At 36.9% G+C, this 17,487-nt stretch overlaps 1 protein-coding gene across 10 annotated transcripts in view; it reads left to right on the plus strand.

Annotated features, from left to right (window-relative positions):
- Positions 1–17,487, plus strand: part of odad2 (outer dynein arm docking complex subunit 2) — a 126,488-nt gene that overhangs the window by 88,280 nt on the left and 20,721 nt on the right. For all 10 annotated transcript variants that reach the window (XM_077509417.1, XM_077509414.1, XM_077509418.1 and 7 more), the window contains 14 exons: positions 21–239; positions 412–572; positions 1,959–2,127; positions 2,208–2,314; positions 2,717–2,853; positions 4,414–4,530; positions 8,378–8,469; positions 8,909–9,019; positions 9,811–9,964; positions 13,587–13,733; positions 13,935–14,144; positions 15,217–15,450; positions 15,521–15,631; positions 17,160–17,314. In XM_077509417.1, the coding sequence (XP_077365543.1) occupies positions 25–239; positions 412–572; positions 1,959–2,127; positions 2,208–2,314; positions 2,717–2,853; positions 4,414–4,530; positions 8,378–8,469; positions 8,909–9,019; positions 9,811–9,964; positions 13,587–13,733; positions 13,935–14,144; positions 15,217–15,450; positions 15,521–15,631; positions 17,160–17,314 (2,120 nt within the window). In that variant the 5' untranslated portion in view covers positions 21–24. The remainder of the gene's footprint in view (positions 1–20; positions 240–411; positions 573–1,958; positions 2,128–2,207; positions 2,315–2,716; positions 2,854–4,413; positions 4,531–8,377; positions 8,470–8,908; positions 9,020–9,810; positions 9,965–13,586; positions 13,734–13,934; positions 14,145–15,216; positions 15,451–15,520; positions 15,632–17,159; positions 17,315–17,487) is intronic.

Below are 17,487 nucleotides of genomic sequence, written 5' to 3' on the forward strand. Positions count from 1 at the left end.
TTCTGTTTTATTGTCTCCAGCATAATGGGTACATTACTGACCAGGGTCGCCAAGTGGTCCTCAGTGGACAACAGGCTGGAATCGTCACCAATGAATGAACTGCTGCTGAGAGAGATCATGCTCTTTGTGGAGGACTTCAGCTCCTTGCACCCAATGGAGTCAGAGCTCTTATTTGAGGAACCACTGGAGTGGACGAGCACTTTAGAGGCATCTGACTTTGAAGGAGATTATAACATGAAGTCAGTCAGAATCACAAACTTTCAGTATTATATGTTTGTGCAATGTACGCTGTCACTATATTTTCAAAATGTATTTGATGTCTTTCTTCAAAGTGGAACTGTGTAAAATGCGGTAATCTAACACAAATCATGTAACTAAGATGATAAAAGTACTTTTGTGTTGTCTCCTCAGAGAGACAGGAGAAGTCGAGTCGGTGGAAAAAGATGAGAATGGACTTTCAACGTTACAGCTCACTCCTCCGAATGTTTCTGTGCGTAACTTCAACCAGCTTTCCTATATCATGAATATGGAAAATGATAAGAGACCGCATGAAGCAAAGACATGCATTGAAGGTAAATGCATCGACCATCGACATGGTGCATGGACTATTTACGTTGCCGAATATATTTATTTCAAAGTGAAGCCTTTTCAAGAAACACAGTCGGCATTTTCCTCAATTTTGACTGATTTTGCGAGGACCGCAGAATATTGTGTTCAATTGCTATAAAAAACAAAAACAAACTTGGAACCTACCAAAAGAAAGATTAGTCTCTTCTTTCATCAGGAAAAAATATATATATTTCTATTGTTTTGCAGCAATTTGCATTAGAATATAGCTATTAGCTAAGTTTCATCATTATTCAAACCTGTTAAAAACACTGGGAAAAAGAGCTTGTTGCAACATGGCCCTGGTTGATCTCTTATACTCTGATGGCACCTGCTGGACGTTTTTGGTCAAAACTACCATTGCTTTAAGCAACCTCTTCAGGTCAGAGGCTGCATCAAAGTCTTCTGTATGCGCTAGCATTAAGAAAAACAAAACACAAACGTATAAATATATTTTGGGACCATGGTGATATTTAAAATAGAACATGTTGATACGTTTTTGGGAGCAAATGAGTTGACTTGTATTAAATCGTGTGAGAGTCAGTTTCGAGGGTTCGACGGAGGTCAAGACACACATAATCCCTTCATACGCGATGGCGCCAAAAAAAAAAAAAAAAGAACTAGGGGTGTTAAAATTCGTACGTTAAATTTAGGTTCCTTTAAAGCCACATTTTTATTTATTTATTTATTTATTTTTAATGACTGCCCCTTACTTGGAAAGCCTCTACTGGGGGAATTCAAGTCACAATGCAGCAGCATGCCCACGTAAAAATGTAGCAGTAATAAATGTAATATATTTGTGGAGACTGGGATCAAGTTGTATTTTACAATATTAAAAATGTGCAGAATTTCACAAGTTGCTTCATGTTAAAGATTAGATGGCTCTTAACATGAAAAGAAAAATGCACTAAGCTGTTAATTAAAATGTAATTATGCCATCTAGTGGCAGAAAAAGGACCTCAACACAAATCAATATCAGGTTTTTTTTCACAGTACATCTTTTTAACTCGATTTTATGAATTATGAAATTACTGTGTGACTAAATTATGCAGCCATATTTTTATTAGTTTAACATTTTTAACAATTATGTTAAGAGTATGAAGCTTGGAAATTATTGTACATTTAGAACATAAAATTTGCAATTGTAAGTTAGCTATTGAAGGCATGCACTTAATTACAATTACAAAAAAATGACACCCATAAAAGAAACATATGGTGTTCCACAAGGTTCAATTCTGGGGTCTTTGCTGTTTTCATTGTATCTACTGTTTGGCGATTACGAATAGGAAACAAGTGAGGTTCAGTACCTCCAACAAGGTTAAGAAGATCTGTTTTTTTCCCTTCTTGCTCAGAAAACCGAATGCCTTTGGTGAAGATTCTTGGTCCAGTCTACGGCAACATGCAGAAGGCCGTAAAAGGACAATCAGTTGACGCTGACTCAGAACTAAAGATCCAGATTTTCCGTATTCTAAAAGATTTGGATAAACAGATTGTTCGCAAGATCCTCAAAGAAATATCAGAGTGGGTGTCCTCTTTTTCTATTAACATAACTGCAGTATGTTTTAAAAAGAAGCGCCTGACAATCTTTGTTTTTTTTTCAGTAAGTTCCGGCTCAATCCCTCCTTTGTGGACAACGAAATGGAATTTTTACAGAGTTTTTGCGGCCCAGGGGAGAATAAGGTGTTAAAGTTGGTTAAATACACATCAGGTTTGAATTATATTCATATTTCACTGGGTTACAAATACTAAATATTCCACACCGAAAAAGCCTGTGAGCTGCTGCCACTTACTACAGGCGCACCATTATATCATCACGAGAAGATTTATGTTGCCATGTGCATGAGAAGAAATAAAAGTCTGACATTCTTAAATTATTAAATTTATTCTCCTGAGGAAAATTTCTCCTGATGATGGTTTGATTTGTGTTATAGAGACTATATGTAAAAAAATAGCTTGTAAGCGAAATTGCTTCTTCCTTGGTTTGATTTCTCAAATGTATTAGTGATAATATATTTGATGACATCATTCCTTTTATGGCTCACTGTGTGGTTGCTTAGTATTAAATTCAAATATCTAAATGCAACCTTTTGTCTCGTTCACATTTCTCAAGATTATGAATTTCAAAATGGATGCCGTGCCCCTCTATGGAGACAGATGGAAGGTGAGATGTGTTACCTCATGGTCGAACCTTATGACACGGAGACGCTCCACATCACCTGCAGCAGTGCTGGAGTTTTTCTCAACAAGGTAACGTGTGATGGACTTCAGTCAGAAGTTGTAAATATGAATTATAGTTGATATTCTTGGCACATTCGTTGACAAGAAAAAGACAAAAATGGAAGCGTGAATACCGTCTAGTGTAGCCCAGGGGTCTGCAAAATGCAGCTCTGGAGACACATGTGGCTCTTTAGTCCCTCTCCTCTGGCTTCCTGTCGATCTAAAAAATAAAATAATTGTAGAAATGAAAAATATATATATTTTTTTTTACATATCTTTTTTGATGAAATTCTTTAAATGAATTAATGATTTAGTTGCATTTTTAAGTTTTCAGAAGAGGCGAAAGGTAGTTGAAAAAGTTTTAATTATTACCTAATAACCTTATGAGTTAAAATTGTCCAAAACATGACCATAAAATGTCCGAAAAGGAAGAAGAAAAAAAGAAAATTACCATTAAATGTCCATGAATTTGTCCAAACCGTCAATTTGCTTTAACAAAGGCAAAAAAAAAAAAAGTTTCAAAAGTAATTCATTAGCAAATGTCCAAAAATAAAAGAAATCCTGAAATTTGCAATTAAATGCCCAAAAAATTGCCCCAAAAAGTCAGAAAATTGATTTAAGAAAAGGTAGGAAAGAAAACATTTCAAAAGGTACCTATCAAATGTCCAAACACAAAAGAAGAAATCCCGAAAATTACCATATGTGCACAAAATTGCCCAAAAAAGTCAAGAAATTGATTTAAGAAAAGGCAGGAAAAAAAATATTTCAAAGGTACCTACCAAATGTCCAAACACAAAAGAAGAAATCCCGAAAATTACCATATGTGCACAAAATTGCCCAAAAAAGTCAAGAAATTGATTTAAGAAAAGGCAGGAAAAAAACTATTTCAAAGGTACCTACCAAATGTCCAAACACAAAAGAAGAAATCCCGAAAATTACCATTTGTGCACAAAATTGCCCAAAAAAGTCAGAAAATTGATTTAAGAAAAGGCAGTAAAGAAAACATTTAAAAAGTAACCATAAAATTCTCTGTAGCCTAATCGAGGACTACACAGAATAGCACAAAGATGTGTTTTTGTTTTGTTTTTTTGTTGTTTTTTTTAAATGCCGGTTTTGTGTTCGACAAGATAGGCTTATATTATTCAGCAATGAGGTAATTTCAACAACTTAAAGGCTTCCATACACCAAACATCAACTCCCTTCAAATCTGTTTTTAATCATTTTAAAAGTTAATTTTCACGCTCGCTGCAACGTTGACTGACTTTGCTGACAAGCCAGAGGTTTCCTGTCTCTTGTTTCTTCACCTGGAAATATTTCAGCCAAAGTGGACGGGGCGGGGGTGTAGAAACCTGCAGCCTGGCACCGAACGGTTGACATTGATGCAAATGAAACCTCGAAATACGGTAGTGTCTTAAACCTAATTTAGCGGTTAACATGGCTTTACACTTCCCTTCGGAGGCTGCCTGGAGATTCTCTGAGCTTTCTTGGCCAGTGCGCGACTCCCAAACTGGCATGTGGGTCGCATTAGGATTGCGGTTTGGGCAGAATTAATGAAAGTGTTGTTTTTTTTTTTACTATGTGCTCACGCAGGGTGTCGAGCATGAGGGAGACGAGCATAACTATGAGCGAGCGAGTGAAGTGTACAAGAACGTGGTGACTCTGCTGACGAGCAAATCGCCGCTCTTTGCCGAGAGCTTGGAAGCACAGGTACAGTGGAAAAGCTGGCAAAAGCATTTAGTAGAGACCAGGATTTGATGTCACACTTTTTACACTCAGATATATTTCTTGGAATCAATACGTCATTTAAACAAAATGTGTACCAGATGAAAGGCCAAAGTTTCAGGTATGTACTTTGTGTTCATGTCATTTCGTTAACAATCAAATAGTGTGTGTGGACAGTTGACAATTTTGACCCCGCCATTGGGTAAGTTGTCTCACTATATACTGTAGGTGAAGATGTCAAATGTGATTTTGCAACTAATACAACAGGGGCATAATTGTTTTCTTTTTATATATATATATATATATATATATATATATATATATATATATATATTTGAAAATGAACTTTGTCACGTGACAACTAAACCTAAAATGACTTAACGTAGTCAAATGTGATTTTGCAACTAATAAAACAGGGGCATAATTATTGATCTTTTTTTTTTTTTTTCTTTTACTTGAAAATGAACTTTGTCACGTGACAACTAACCCTAAAATGACTTAACGTTGTCAAATTTGATTTGGAACTCGTACAACAGGGCATAATTATTGATGTTCTCTTTTTTTTTTTTTTTTTCTGTTACTTGAAAATGAACGTCACGTGACAACAAACCCTAAAATGACTTAACGTAGTCAAATGTGATTTTGCAACTAATACAACAGGGGCATAATTATTGATGTTCTCTTTTTTTTTTTTTTTTTTTTTTTTTTTTCTTTTACTTGAAAATGAACTTTGTCACGTGACAACTAACCCTAAAATGACTTAACGTTGTCAAATTTGATTTGGAACTCATACAACAGGGCATAATTATTGATGTTCTCTTTTTTTTCTTCCTTTTTTTTTTTTTTTTTACTTGAAAATGAACTTTGTCACGTGACAACTTACCCTAAAATGGCTTAACTTTGTCAAATGTGATTTTGCAACTAATACAACAGGGGCATAATTATTGATGTTCTTTTGTTAGCGAGCCACAGGTGTCATGTACTGAAGGTTGGATCCCAAAGCGCAGACACAAATAAGATTTTAACTATTTATTCACCTCGAGAGACTTAGAACAAACTTGGCTAGACGAGAAACAAAGAGAATTGCACAGAGGGACAGAAAGCAATAATCCGGCAAACACAAACACTTGTCAGAACGCTACTACAGACAGTGAATCGATCTGATTGGTTGTCACTAAGTAAAGGATTAAAGATTGACATCACACAGGTTCTGACGTCACATAACATCTTTCCAATTGAAACCAGATGATGGTTACATCAGTTCAAAACAGACACTTGACATCACGGTCATGAACCCAATCTTAAGAGGTCATGAACTCAGACTTAACCCTGGCGTGACCCCAGACATGACAACAGGAGAATGGTGTTAAGGCTTTAGGAAAAGAAATGACAGCATTCTTAACTTTTTTTTTTTTTTTTTTTTTTTTTGGGATCGAGCATGCCATTATGACTCAAACAGTGAAAAGAGAAATGAAAATCTTTTATCACACTACATTTGCACTAAAATATATAGTTTAGCAAAACTGGTCCAAAAAGATATGACAGACTGATGGATACAGTAGATGACTTTTGACGTTAAATGAACAAAGCAGAAAAGGAGGAAGCAGACTTTTCCTTCTACATTTAGTGTTTTGGATTCATTTTGACATCTCAGCAAGATTGGAAATTGGGCATGCTGTGTATTTGCAAGCGAAAAGAAAAATCTCTAAATTGATACCAACTGTTGTATGCTGGAATCTGTGGTAGGAAAGACACTGACAGTTGTTTTTTTTTGTTTTTTTTGTTATAGGCTGTCAGTGGCCTACGATTCACAACCATGCTGAATTTACATCAGTAATTGTGATCAAGTCGCCGAATACCACAAAATGACAAAGTGTCAATGACTACATTTTACCTGCTAAAAATATTTACCGTTACGCGTTGCGGGCGTCAGTCCTGCTTCATTCAAGCTACGCCTCTGGGCTTCTTGTGTTGGTTTACTTGCAGTAAGTTACTGGTAATGGTGCTTTTTATTGAGGCATGTCAAAGAAATGTGAGCGTTCCCTTCTGTTGAGAGCGCGTGGATTTTGTCCATTACACGTATAATGGAATTAAAGGAGGTCAATTAGTTTGAATAAAGTCAGAGACTGCGGGTCTGTGGTTGGTTGGATTGACTCGAATATTTCCAATAGTCGGTCACTTTATGTTTAAGCGAAAACAAGTCTTTGGAAAAGTGATTGGGCCTGCTTGTACGTGGACGCTGTCCACTGAAATACATCTTAATTCTTTTCCTCAGCCCTTGAAAATGTTAAGCCCCTAACAACCAGTGACAGTCTGAGCTATTTCTGCAAGGCAGGTGTCTGTGATTAAAACTCTGCTGCCTGCAAACTATTCAACAAGTCACATGTGTCTTGTTGGCATCTATACATGTGGTTCCAAGATTTTTTTATTTTTATTTTTTTTAAATAGAGACCCTCTAAACTTAGCCGGAAAAATAATAACGGAAAAACTATGACACAAAGCCATGATTCTTGTCTGTGCCAAGCCAGTCCCAGTTTTTTTGTTATAAAAGTCTTCTGAAACAATAACTTAGAGATGTTGTTCAGTTAACACATTCACTGCCATAGACGGTTTTAGACGTCAAAGATTTTTTTTTTCCTGCACTGGCAGTGAATGAGTTAACAACAAACCACAGTCGGTGAATTATTCCTACTAAAATAAGTTGATAAAACACAATGATCGAGTGGTTGACAAATTTGTCTGAGTTTTGAGGTTGATGGTTCAAATCCTTGGCCTTTCTACAAATATTCCGAGTTCCTCCCAGATTTCAAAGACTCAAAGCCAGGGTTATCAAATTCATTTGAACTAGGGGTGGGAACCTCTGGGTACCTCACAATACGATACGATGTCCGATACAAGGCACACGATAACGATTATCTCATGATATGACGATACCGCGATTATCGATATATTGGCCGGGTAATAAATCCACAATAATGTACAATAAAACTACTCAAGACATAAACTGAGTTCCTCTTAACAGCGACAACTTCCTGTGAACAAATTTGTGTCTTAAACATTATTGTCATGCAACATGTCAGTCAGTTGCATCGTCAATTGTTTCATTTTATAAACTGTGACACAATTTATTTTTTGTGTAACATTGCAAAAGTAAATAAATAAAATGACTTAATTATTAAATCCAATTATATCAATATTAAAATTCCTCGGAAATTGTGTGCTTCAAAACGTCGAAACATAAAATATATTTTAAAACGTTAAAATTAATATATAATACACATTTTTCAAAGAAACGTATGCAAATCTGAATCAGTTGTAAAGTAAAAGTAAGCTCATGAGTCTTCTTCGCCTGAACACTTGCGTACATTTCCCTGCCACTCTTATGAGGGGCTCCCCCTAGTGGCCTGCCAAGTAATTGCACAATAAGTAATGAACAATAGAGCCGTTATAGTAGCTGAATATTAACTACAAATATCGCGATACTTGCGTAAACGTATCTAACCTATCGGGAGACAAAGGATCATGATTTATCACGATATTGATATATCGTCACACACTTTTTAACTCACCTTTCACCGAAATTTGATCTCAAGTGGGCCGGAGCAGTTTGTCTGTGGCCTAATAAGCTGTAAATAACTACTGTATAGGTCAAAAATATTTCCTGTTTTTTTTGGTGCAATAATTACAATTGGGCCATTCTCACGTCACATGACATTCTCACAAATGTGATGTCACACTTCAGTATCTCTTAGATATTTTTGACTGTTTTAGAAGATGAATAAAACTGATACATTTGTGTTTGTCTTGTTTTTGTTCTTTGCCCATTGAAAAGAATCTTGCAGATCCTGCACGCGCACGAAAATTAAAGGATGCTCAGACCCAACTGTCGCTCAAAAGGATTAACAAGAGTTCTCGTTCTCAACGGTAGGATCTCGTTTGCACCTAACTGTGTACAATAATTGTAATTGTCCGCTAAGAATGCTTACTGCTTGTTGTTGGACTCACTTTTGCTGAAAATAACATGAGCTTGAGATGAAAGTGAGTCAGTGTGTAGTTACCATATATGGTTTGATTACAGTCATCAATGCAGTCACCCGTTCTGCTCAATTAAAGAAATGACCTGCAGTAAGGAAATGCTTTTTAAAGTAACACTATGTAGTATTTGACCTTAAAATGAAAACATTTTGATGGTACACTGGCTTGAAATAATGACAATACTGCGCTCTGTCATCGCCATGGCAACACTTTTGGTGGACAAAAATACGGTGTGAACCTACCTGAACTGAAAAAATATAGAAATAACAAAATAACTATTTTCAAATTACAACTGGGCATAATAAATCTTCATTTTGCGTCTTAACAGTGAAGAAGAGAAAATTTCTGAACTTGATGATGCAGTGAAGGGAGCCAGGAGCAGGACTATATCACGGCTCTCGGAGTCCTCGTATGCGGAACAACTGTCCTCGATGAAACTGTGAGTGTCCTTTTTGCTTTTCCTCGAACACGAGACAGAACACGAAACATTTGTGTGTTTTTGTGTGCAAGAACACAAAAATCTTATTTTCTTGAGTAGGACACCGTTAAAATTTTCGATATATATATATATATATATATATATATATTGGGGATGTTACGATAAGGGCAGTATTGTGATATTAAAACTGCCACAATATCGTTGTCGTCATGTTCACAATATTTAAAAGGAGCGCATTTGTTTAAAAAAAGTCGTTGATTTCCATTTGTGCAGTTCTAGCACCCTCTAGTGGCTAGTTTATTAGTGCAATTTAATTTTCATTAGGGATGTTTTGGCCTTCTATGTTTAAAATCTGTGCTAATTGTCAGATGAAGGGGAACCTCATTTGCTTGTGAAGCGATCAATGTGTGCTTGCATTAGCAAGTAAGTGCCTCAATATTATTAGATTGTAGGTTGTTTATATGCATTGCTGTTATGTACAAAACCATAATATTGTGCTTTTTTTTAGTATGAGCTTTTTTTTTTTTTTTTACAATATTGTGATTTTTTTAAATATCGCCAAGGCCCCCACAATATCGTGATAATTATCGTATCGTGATATCGTATCGTGATGTTTTGATATTGTTACATCCCTTATATATATATATATATATATATATATATATATATATATATATATATATATATATATATATATATAAACAAACAACAGTGGACAAAAATGGTTTTCTATTTCTAATATTTTCAGTTTTTTATTTTATTTATTTATTTATTTATTATTTTTTTCCCAGTAAATCCCAATTACAACCAGCGGAGGTTTTCAGTGAAACTTCATCTGAGAGTGGTCAGAGTTATGAGGAAGAAGAGCAGCCAGCGCGCCATCAACGAAACACAGATCATCCCTCAGAATACTGGCAGATCCAGAAACTGGTCAAGTACCTTCGGGTAGGGGATTATTTGTGTTTATTCGACCTGTTTCAGTTATATCAAGCTGCGAATCAGGAAGAAAGAAAAGATGAAGTGTAGATTAAAAGGGGATGCTTCTTTCAGATTGAAGTGGTTGGCTGTGTTGGTGGATTCCTGTGTTGTGAGACAGGCCTGTTGGTTTGCCTTTGCGAGCCAAGGCAGAGGGGAAAGAGCTGTCTAACGGGACCAGCTGTAGGCAGTGTTTGCCCACGCCGCAGAAGTATAAAAATGAAGCGCGCCTGTGACAAGTCTGACAGGGCCATATGGGGAATATTAATGTGTCAGAGAGGAAAAGGGGAAGGAAGAGAGACAAAAAACACGGGTAACCCAGACTACTCGAGTTCGGGGATTGCTCATCCTCAATCAGAAGATCCTTTTGTCTGCTTATTTTGCGAAGTTATACAGTCTTCATGCATTTTATATTACCAAAATCACTGCATAACAACCTCAAAAACTCCTCCATAATGTTGTGAATACAAAAGTTGTATGATTGTGCTTAACTTATTCACTCCCAACCATTTTCACTGTGGCTTCGCTTCCGGCTGTTTTACTAGATTTTGACTGATTTTGGAAGCCCCACAGAATATTGTGTTCTATTGCTATAAAAACATGGAACCTACCAAAAGAAAGATTAGAGTCTCTTCTTTCATCAGGGAAAAAAAGTGTATTTGTATCTGTTTCCGTTTTGCAGCAATTAGCATTGGAAAATAGCTAAATTTCATCATTATTCACAAATCTGTTTAAAACTGTGGGGAAAACAGCTGGTCGCAACATGGCCATGGTTGATCTCTTATACTCTGCTGCCTCCTGCTGGCCGTTTTTGTCATAACTACCATTGCTTCAACCATTTTCTTCAGTTCAGGCTGCATCAAAGCCTTCTGTATGCTCTCGCATAAAACATAAAAAAGACGTATAAATATGTCTTTGGGACACTGGTAATATTTATAAGTTTTTGGGAACAAACGACTGTGTTGCAAGTAATGTTCTCGATAGGTATAAGGTCAGGGGAGGATGATGGGTGAGTTTCTCCACCAAAAGACACGTCAGTGCAACATAGCATCTTGTAATTAATGAATCGACACGAACAACAAGCCAAACGCAACAAAACATTGTGTGTTATGCAGATGGTGATCTGGAGAATGATGTCAAATGTTGGGATAAGGCAGATGGATCTCGAGCATTTGCCTTTTAAGGCAGGGAGAGCAGTTGTCTTGTGATTATCCTTTTGCATAGTTTCTTAGTAATCATTTGCATAGTTTTTGCTACACATTTAATATAATATGTAGATATGATTAAAATTGAAATAGTCTATTAAATTAGGCACATGCCATTCATTTGCAAAATGGATCTGAGGAGTCTGAGTTTCCAATAACAGCACACGTTTTGATGATAAATGCCTCTAAAATATACAGGCATGTTTTGCCAGGTGCTTTAGGCCTTATTACTTAACACTTAAGAATGCCACATGTACTACATCAGGCATGAGTACCTAATAGATTTCATTTTTCACAATACATTTATCAGTGCATGTATAAAAGAGCCACTATTAAAAAAATAAGTTTGAAGCAAATAAAAAAATTAGCCACAAGCTATCATTTTTATTTTTCCAGTGTAAAATGCTCACTTGCATAAAAAACAAAACAAAAACAAAAATATTATTCAAGGATGACACAAAAATGCTGAGGAGCAAACCAACTCATTTTGTGCATTTCTTCCCCCCCACAAAAATCAACTCACACAAAATTTTTTAGTTAGGCCTAACTGGAGTCGTATCAGACCTGGTGTAAGCGCAACTAAGCCATGTGAGCCATCTAGTGGCGGATGGTGATATTACAACTCGAGTCAACCGTTGCACACTTGTAGTTCGGCACCCACAGATTCACATATATACTGTGATTTTTTTTTAGTACATATATATATATATATATATATATACACATATGCACATATGCACCATAATGAAAAAAAAAAAAAAAGAGTGCCTTATAGTATGTGAGCATGTGTAACATAATAAGAGGAAATGCCCACTCTAAAGTAGCAGTCGCTTGCAAGCAACAGGGGGTGTAAATGATATGAAAGGAGTGAATTCAGTCAGGAGGGAAGGGGAAAAAAAAAAAAAAAAAAAAAACATAGTGGATTTGTATACTTTATACTTTTGGGTCGTGCGTGTGTGTTCCTGTGTCAACAAGCTTCTGCACAGCAGGAAGCAACACATCCCAAGCTATCTATCTGTCTTCAAACCACACCAGGCAGTTATTTATGGGCTTTGTCCAGTACTCGTTTTTATAATATCATTACCATCAGACGCTGAAACTTACCAAGAGCCAAGTTAAATACCTGTTTTATTTTAAGAAGATCTTTATCCCCCTGCATTATAGACAGATGTTTGTACTACAGGAAGTTTCATACTTTTTTATGCCACACAATGATGCTCTGTTTTGTGTATAATGCAATTTATGTTGGATCATTTGCCCACGTAACCTGTTGGTTTTTATTTTACGACCACAAGACGGCACAATCACGCCTGCCAAACGGTTACATGGCTTACGCAAAAGAAGTCAGGAATGATTATGTACTAGCGGTCTATTAAGTATATTTGTAACGTATGTATAAAAAAAAATGGGTTTTTTTGTGTTTTTTTTAATATTAAAGCAAATTGTACGCCAAATGTGTTCAGGATTTGTGAGTTATGAAAGGACATGAACAAACTTGATCCCACAACAAAAATACATCCGAAGTACTTTTTTTTTTTTTTTTTTTTTTATGACATAAAAACACCAATTCTGCTTGTCTGGCTGGTGGTTTCACCATCCCCAAACACTAACCATAGACTAGAGTTTAAAGTGGCACATGACGCTCACTATCCATCCACAAACACAACTAAGATTATGGAGCTGTGCAGTATGGTGAGAATATAAAATAAATGACGCCAGATAGGTTAACTTCTCTACTACAAAATTTAACCGTGTTCTATTTTCTATTCTGGATTGTTTTTATTTCAATCTATAATAATCACTTTGAGGAAAAAAACAAAGCTCCTGTTCGGTTTCAATTGCAGGTTTAAAATAAATGAGGCTGTTTAGCAACTGTCAAAACATATTTATCGTTTCAAATGCCAGATCCACATTAGTTTTGGGGGTTTGAATGCTAATAGTGTTTTTTTTTTTTTCTTGGAGCGGTACCTAATGGCTTCTGGTCTTGGCACTAGAGTCGGAGTGCAGCCCTGTGTTAGCAAATAATATATTTCCATCAGCTCCCGCCACAAAGCTAAATAGCGAACGGCTCGGGTTGTTGTGGGCGATACTAGTGAGGGAAAGTGAGGGTGTGAGATTTCACTTTTTTTTTCTTAAAATATTTGTTGGTAATGTTTTTAAGTTAAGCTGTGTGTGAATTCATATATGTATATACGGAACATGGTGTTCCACAGGGTTCAATTCTGGGTCCTCTGCTGTTTTCATTGGTTTTATCTCAAGAAAACAGCTGTAGTTGTTCTCAAGTGCTAAACAAGGGTTGACACTACTGCTCATAAACCCGCCAAAAGGCCTTTTTGCTTGGGACACATCTTTTGTCTCATCAGTCCTGATCGGATTTATAATTCCAGGCAGGCGACCAGACAGCCACTTTGCTGAGTCTATACGCCTTGATGAACTTTGACCTGACGCAAGAGACGTATCATCTGGCCATGCAGGACTCCGGTGGCCTCAAAGTACTCACGAACATTCTGCATTTGGATGAAGTCAATCTCCAAGTGAGTCATTTTGTCAAGTCTTGACTTGGATTGCCTGCTCAGAGCCAATCTTTTGTGTGCCAATTTGTATTTTACACCAAGATGCTTGGTACATTGCCTACCCTGAAAGCCCCTCCAGCATGTCTTCTACAAATGTCATAAAATTGCTTTTCTTTTTCCATAAAACTAACACATTTCTTTTGTGATTTGTTTGATTTTTAGCTTGGATCTCTGGAAATCCTCCGAGATATCAGCCACAATGCCCAAACCCGCCGCTGCATCGTTGACAACGGAGGCTTGCGAAGCATCGTGAATGTCCTGGACTCACGAAATAAAGATGTGAAGGCCCTAGCTGCTGAGACCATTGCTAATCTGACCAGCTTCCGCAGGGCAAGGAGAACTGTTCGAAAGTACAACGGTATTAGTAAACTGGTATGTATTTGCCCAAAAAAATTATACAGATCATGGTGCATTGTTGGATTGACCACATACAAAGTAGAGAAGAATTTATTCTCTGCCAGTCAGAATCTCAAAATCTTTAACTCATTCACTGCCTTTGACAAGTATACTCGTCAATTGTATTTTTTTAGAGTGGAGATAAATGGGGGCTAATCTGACTATGCTCCACAGTAAATATCAAACTTGGAAACAACTTTACTGATGCCCAACTACCGGTAGATGACATCATTGCCCCATTTTATACGAAATAAGCACAGTTTCAGAGTCCATGGCTGGCTGTATTTTGGCAAACCTACATTTTTTATACTGTCAATTATAAAAGAACGGGACGGGACAAAATGTAGGGAGTCTATTCTGTTATTTGATAGATTCGGTTTATATATAATTGAACGTAATATCACATGGGTATTAAACATTTTGAAATTTTCTCAAATGGCTGGCAGTGAATGGTTATTTCATGATTGTCAAATTCTCTCGTACACACGAAATATACTTTGAATAAAATTTACTCCGAATATTTTACTTTTTTTTTAAATTATTATTATTTATTTATTTATTCCCCCCCCTCCCCCCCCCCCCCCCCCCCCCCCCCAAGTGTAAATTTGACTTTGTTTAGAGTAGGAACAAATTGACTCTTTAGAGTAAAATTTACAGGTTTTACCGTCGAAATACATAATCAAAAGATAGCAGTTCACCTGTCCTTCCTTTTACAAAGACCAGATTGGGTGTTGAAGCCAATCAGAATGCCCCTCCTACATCCTTTGACCTGCATTCGTGTTTGTTGACAGAGCGCCCAGTGATTAAAGCCGCTACACTGTTGTATATTTTCCTCAGTCTCAAAATCAGATGTTCTAATGTGCGAGTCGCTCAAACGGGCAGATGAATTTCACGATTTGGTACAAGACCACCTTTGAACCGGACAGTGATAGTCTGGCCTGTTCTGTCTCATTAAGAACTATAGATTGAAACGGAATGATTGTCAGGCTGTTTTATGTACATGTTTGTTCCAACTTCCATCCATATGTCTTGTATTTTGTCTGATCAGGTGAAACTGCTGGACTGTGCCCCCGATTTAACAAACGTGGACCCAAAGCTGGAGAAAGATGTTGAGGTGGCCCGCTTTGGGGTTTTAGCGCTGTGGAGCTGTAGCAAGAGTCCCAAAAACAAAGAGGCCATCCACAAGGCCGGCGGCATCCCTCTACTGGGACGCCTGCTCAAGTCTCCACAGATGAACATGCTCATCCCGGTGGCGGGAATCCTGCAGAACTGCGCCGACGAGGTGACGACGGTTCATCTTCAGACTTGCTTATTGGCAAGATGACGGTCTGTGAAATGTTTTGTTAATGCAGGAAAGTTGCAGAAATGCAGTTCAATCGGACGGCATGATCAAAGATTTGGTTCAGAACCTCAGCAATGACAATGACGAGCTGCGGATACATTGCGCAAACGTCATCTTCAAGGTAGATGTTTGATTTTGTTGGGAAATCGAGAATCCAAATCAAAGACCATACATGCATTTTCTATGCTGCTTATCCTGTTGAGGTAGCATACCTCAGCTATCTTCGGGTGAAAGCAGACTACACCTTGGTTGCTAATCAATAACTTGACATGTCTGAATTGAGCATACACCCATTGTGACTGCACAGGAGATATTGTGATTTCATGAAATGTTACCCATGTATTTCTCGTGAGCAAAGCATCCTTAGTAGGGACGGACCGGGATGGCAACAATCGGCATCGGCCTTATGACGAATCTGAAAGCCGATAAAGCTGGTATCTCACTGAGTGGTCAGTGCTTGCGAACATAGCGAATTTAGGGTTTTCATCATATTTTAATTTTACAATATATTCAGATGTTTTTTTGTTTTTTGTTTTTTTACTGTCTGCGAAGATCGTTTGAAATCTTGTGAACCCTGAACCCCGAATTACCTACAGTCATATTTTGCATGCATTTGTTGCTCAGTGACATACGGGGAACTTTTATTTATGGATTTATTTGAACTTCCACTTTATAAAAAAAAAAAAATGATGCGGACATTGGGAACTCATTTTTTCTATATTTAAAAATAAAATACAAAAATCCACACAAAAACGTGTAAACACGTTTTTTTTACTACTGTGGCCCTCCCTCCCAAAAACGTATTTACACGTTTTTTTGTTTTTTTATGCAAGCGCATACAGAATGTTTTGATACAACTTCTAACATGAAGAGGTGGTTTAAAGCAGTGGTAGTTATTTAATAAAACGGCCAGCAAGTGGCAGCAGAGTATAAGAGATCAGGCAGGGCCATGTTGCAACAAGCTCTTTTTGTCAGTGTTTTCACCAGGAATGTGAATAATGATGAAACTTAGCTATATTCTAATGCTAATTGCTGCAAAACGGAAACAGATACAAATAACCTTTTTTTTTTTCCTAATGAAAGAAGACACTAATATTTCTTTTGGTAGGTTCCATGTTTTTATAGCAATAGAACACAATATTCTGTGGGCCTTGCAAAATCAGTCAAAATCCAGTAAATCGGCGCGAGAGTGAAGGGGGTTGCTTCAGTGAAAATGGCTGGGAATGAATTAGTTAATAAAAAAAAATAAAATAAAAAATAAAAAATAAGAAATGATGTTGAAATTATGTAAAAACTTTATTTACTGTAGAAAGTTTAGGGAACTGTTTACTTACTTAGTTTTTAATTTAGCTTAACACATGCTGATGACCCTGCAATTTTGGTTATATTTTGTAAACAAAGCTGTCAATTCTTTGTTTAAAGTTCAAAGAAAACTTTTTTTTTTTTTTATTTTGACGCTAATATATTCTCGATTACAGCAAATGAATAACGGCTTGAAATATCGGTTATCGGTCTCCTTGATTATTAATAACCGTATTGATATCGGCCTTGAAAAAAAAACATATCGATCTATCACTAATCCTTACTATAAAAATATATCCATCATCATCATCATAAATATAAAATGTACGTGCCTTTTTCAATTACAGTGTGCAGAAAACAAACGGACCCGCACCTTAGTGAATGAGAGCCGAGGTCTGCAGGCGTTGGTTTCACTTCTGGGCAAGACGGAAAACAAAAAGCTCATGGCTGCCGCCACCGGAGCCATCTGGAAGTGTTCCCTCAGCCCGGAGAACCTCGAAGTGTAAGCTTGCGACATCGTGTCCCCTTATTTTCTCCCACTGGTACACACATGCATACGCACATGCGTTATTGTCATCATCTCACGGCGTTTAACTTTTATAGGGGGGCACGATGTATCACTGTTTCCACTAGCGTGATGATGTCTTTACTATTGTGTCTGAATGATGTAATTTG

The sequence above is a fragment of the Festucalex cinctus genome, chromosome 20 (genome assembly GCF_051991245.1).
Source record: "Festucalex cinctus isolate MCC-2025b chromosome 20, RoL_Fcin_1.0, whole genome shotgun sequence".
Taxonomy (NCBI): Eukaryota; Metazoa; Chordata; class Actinopteri; order Syngnathiformes; family Syngnathidae; genus Festucalex; species Festucalex cinctus.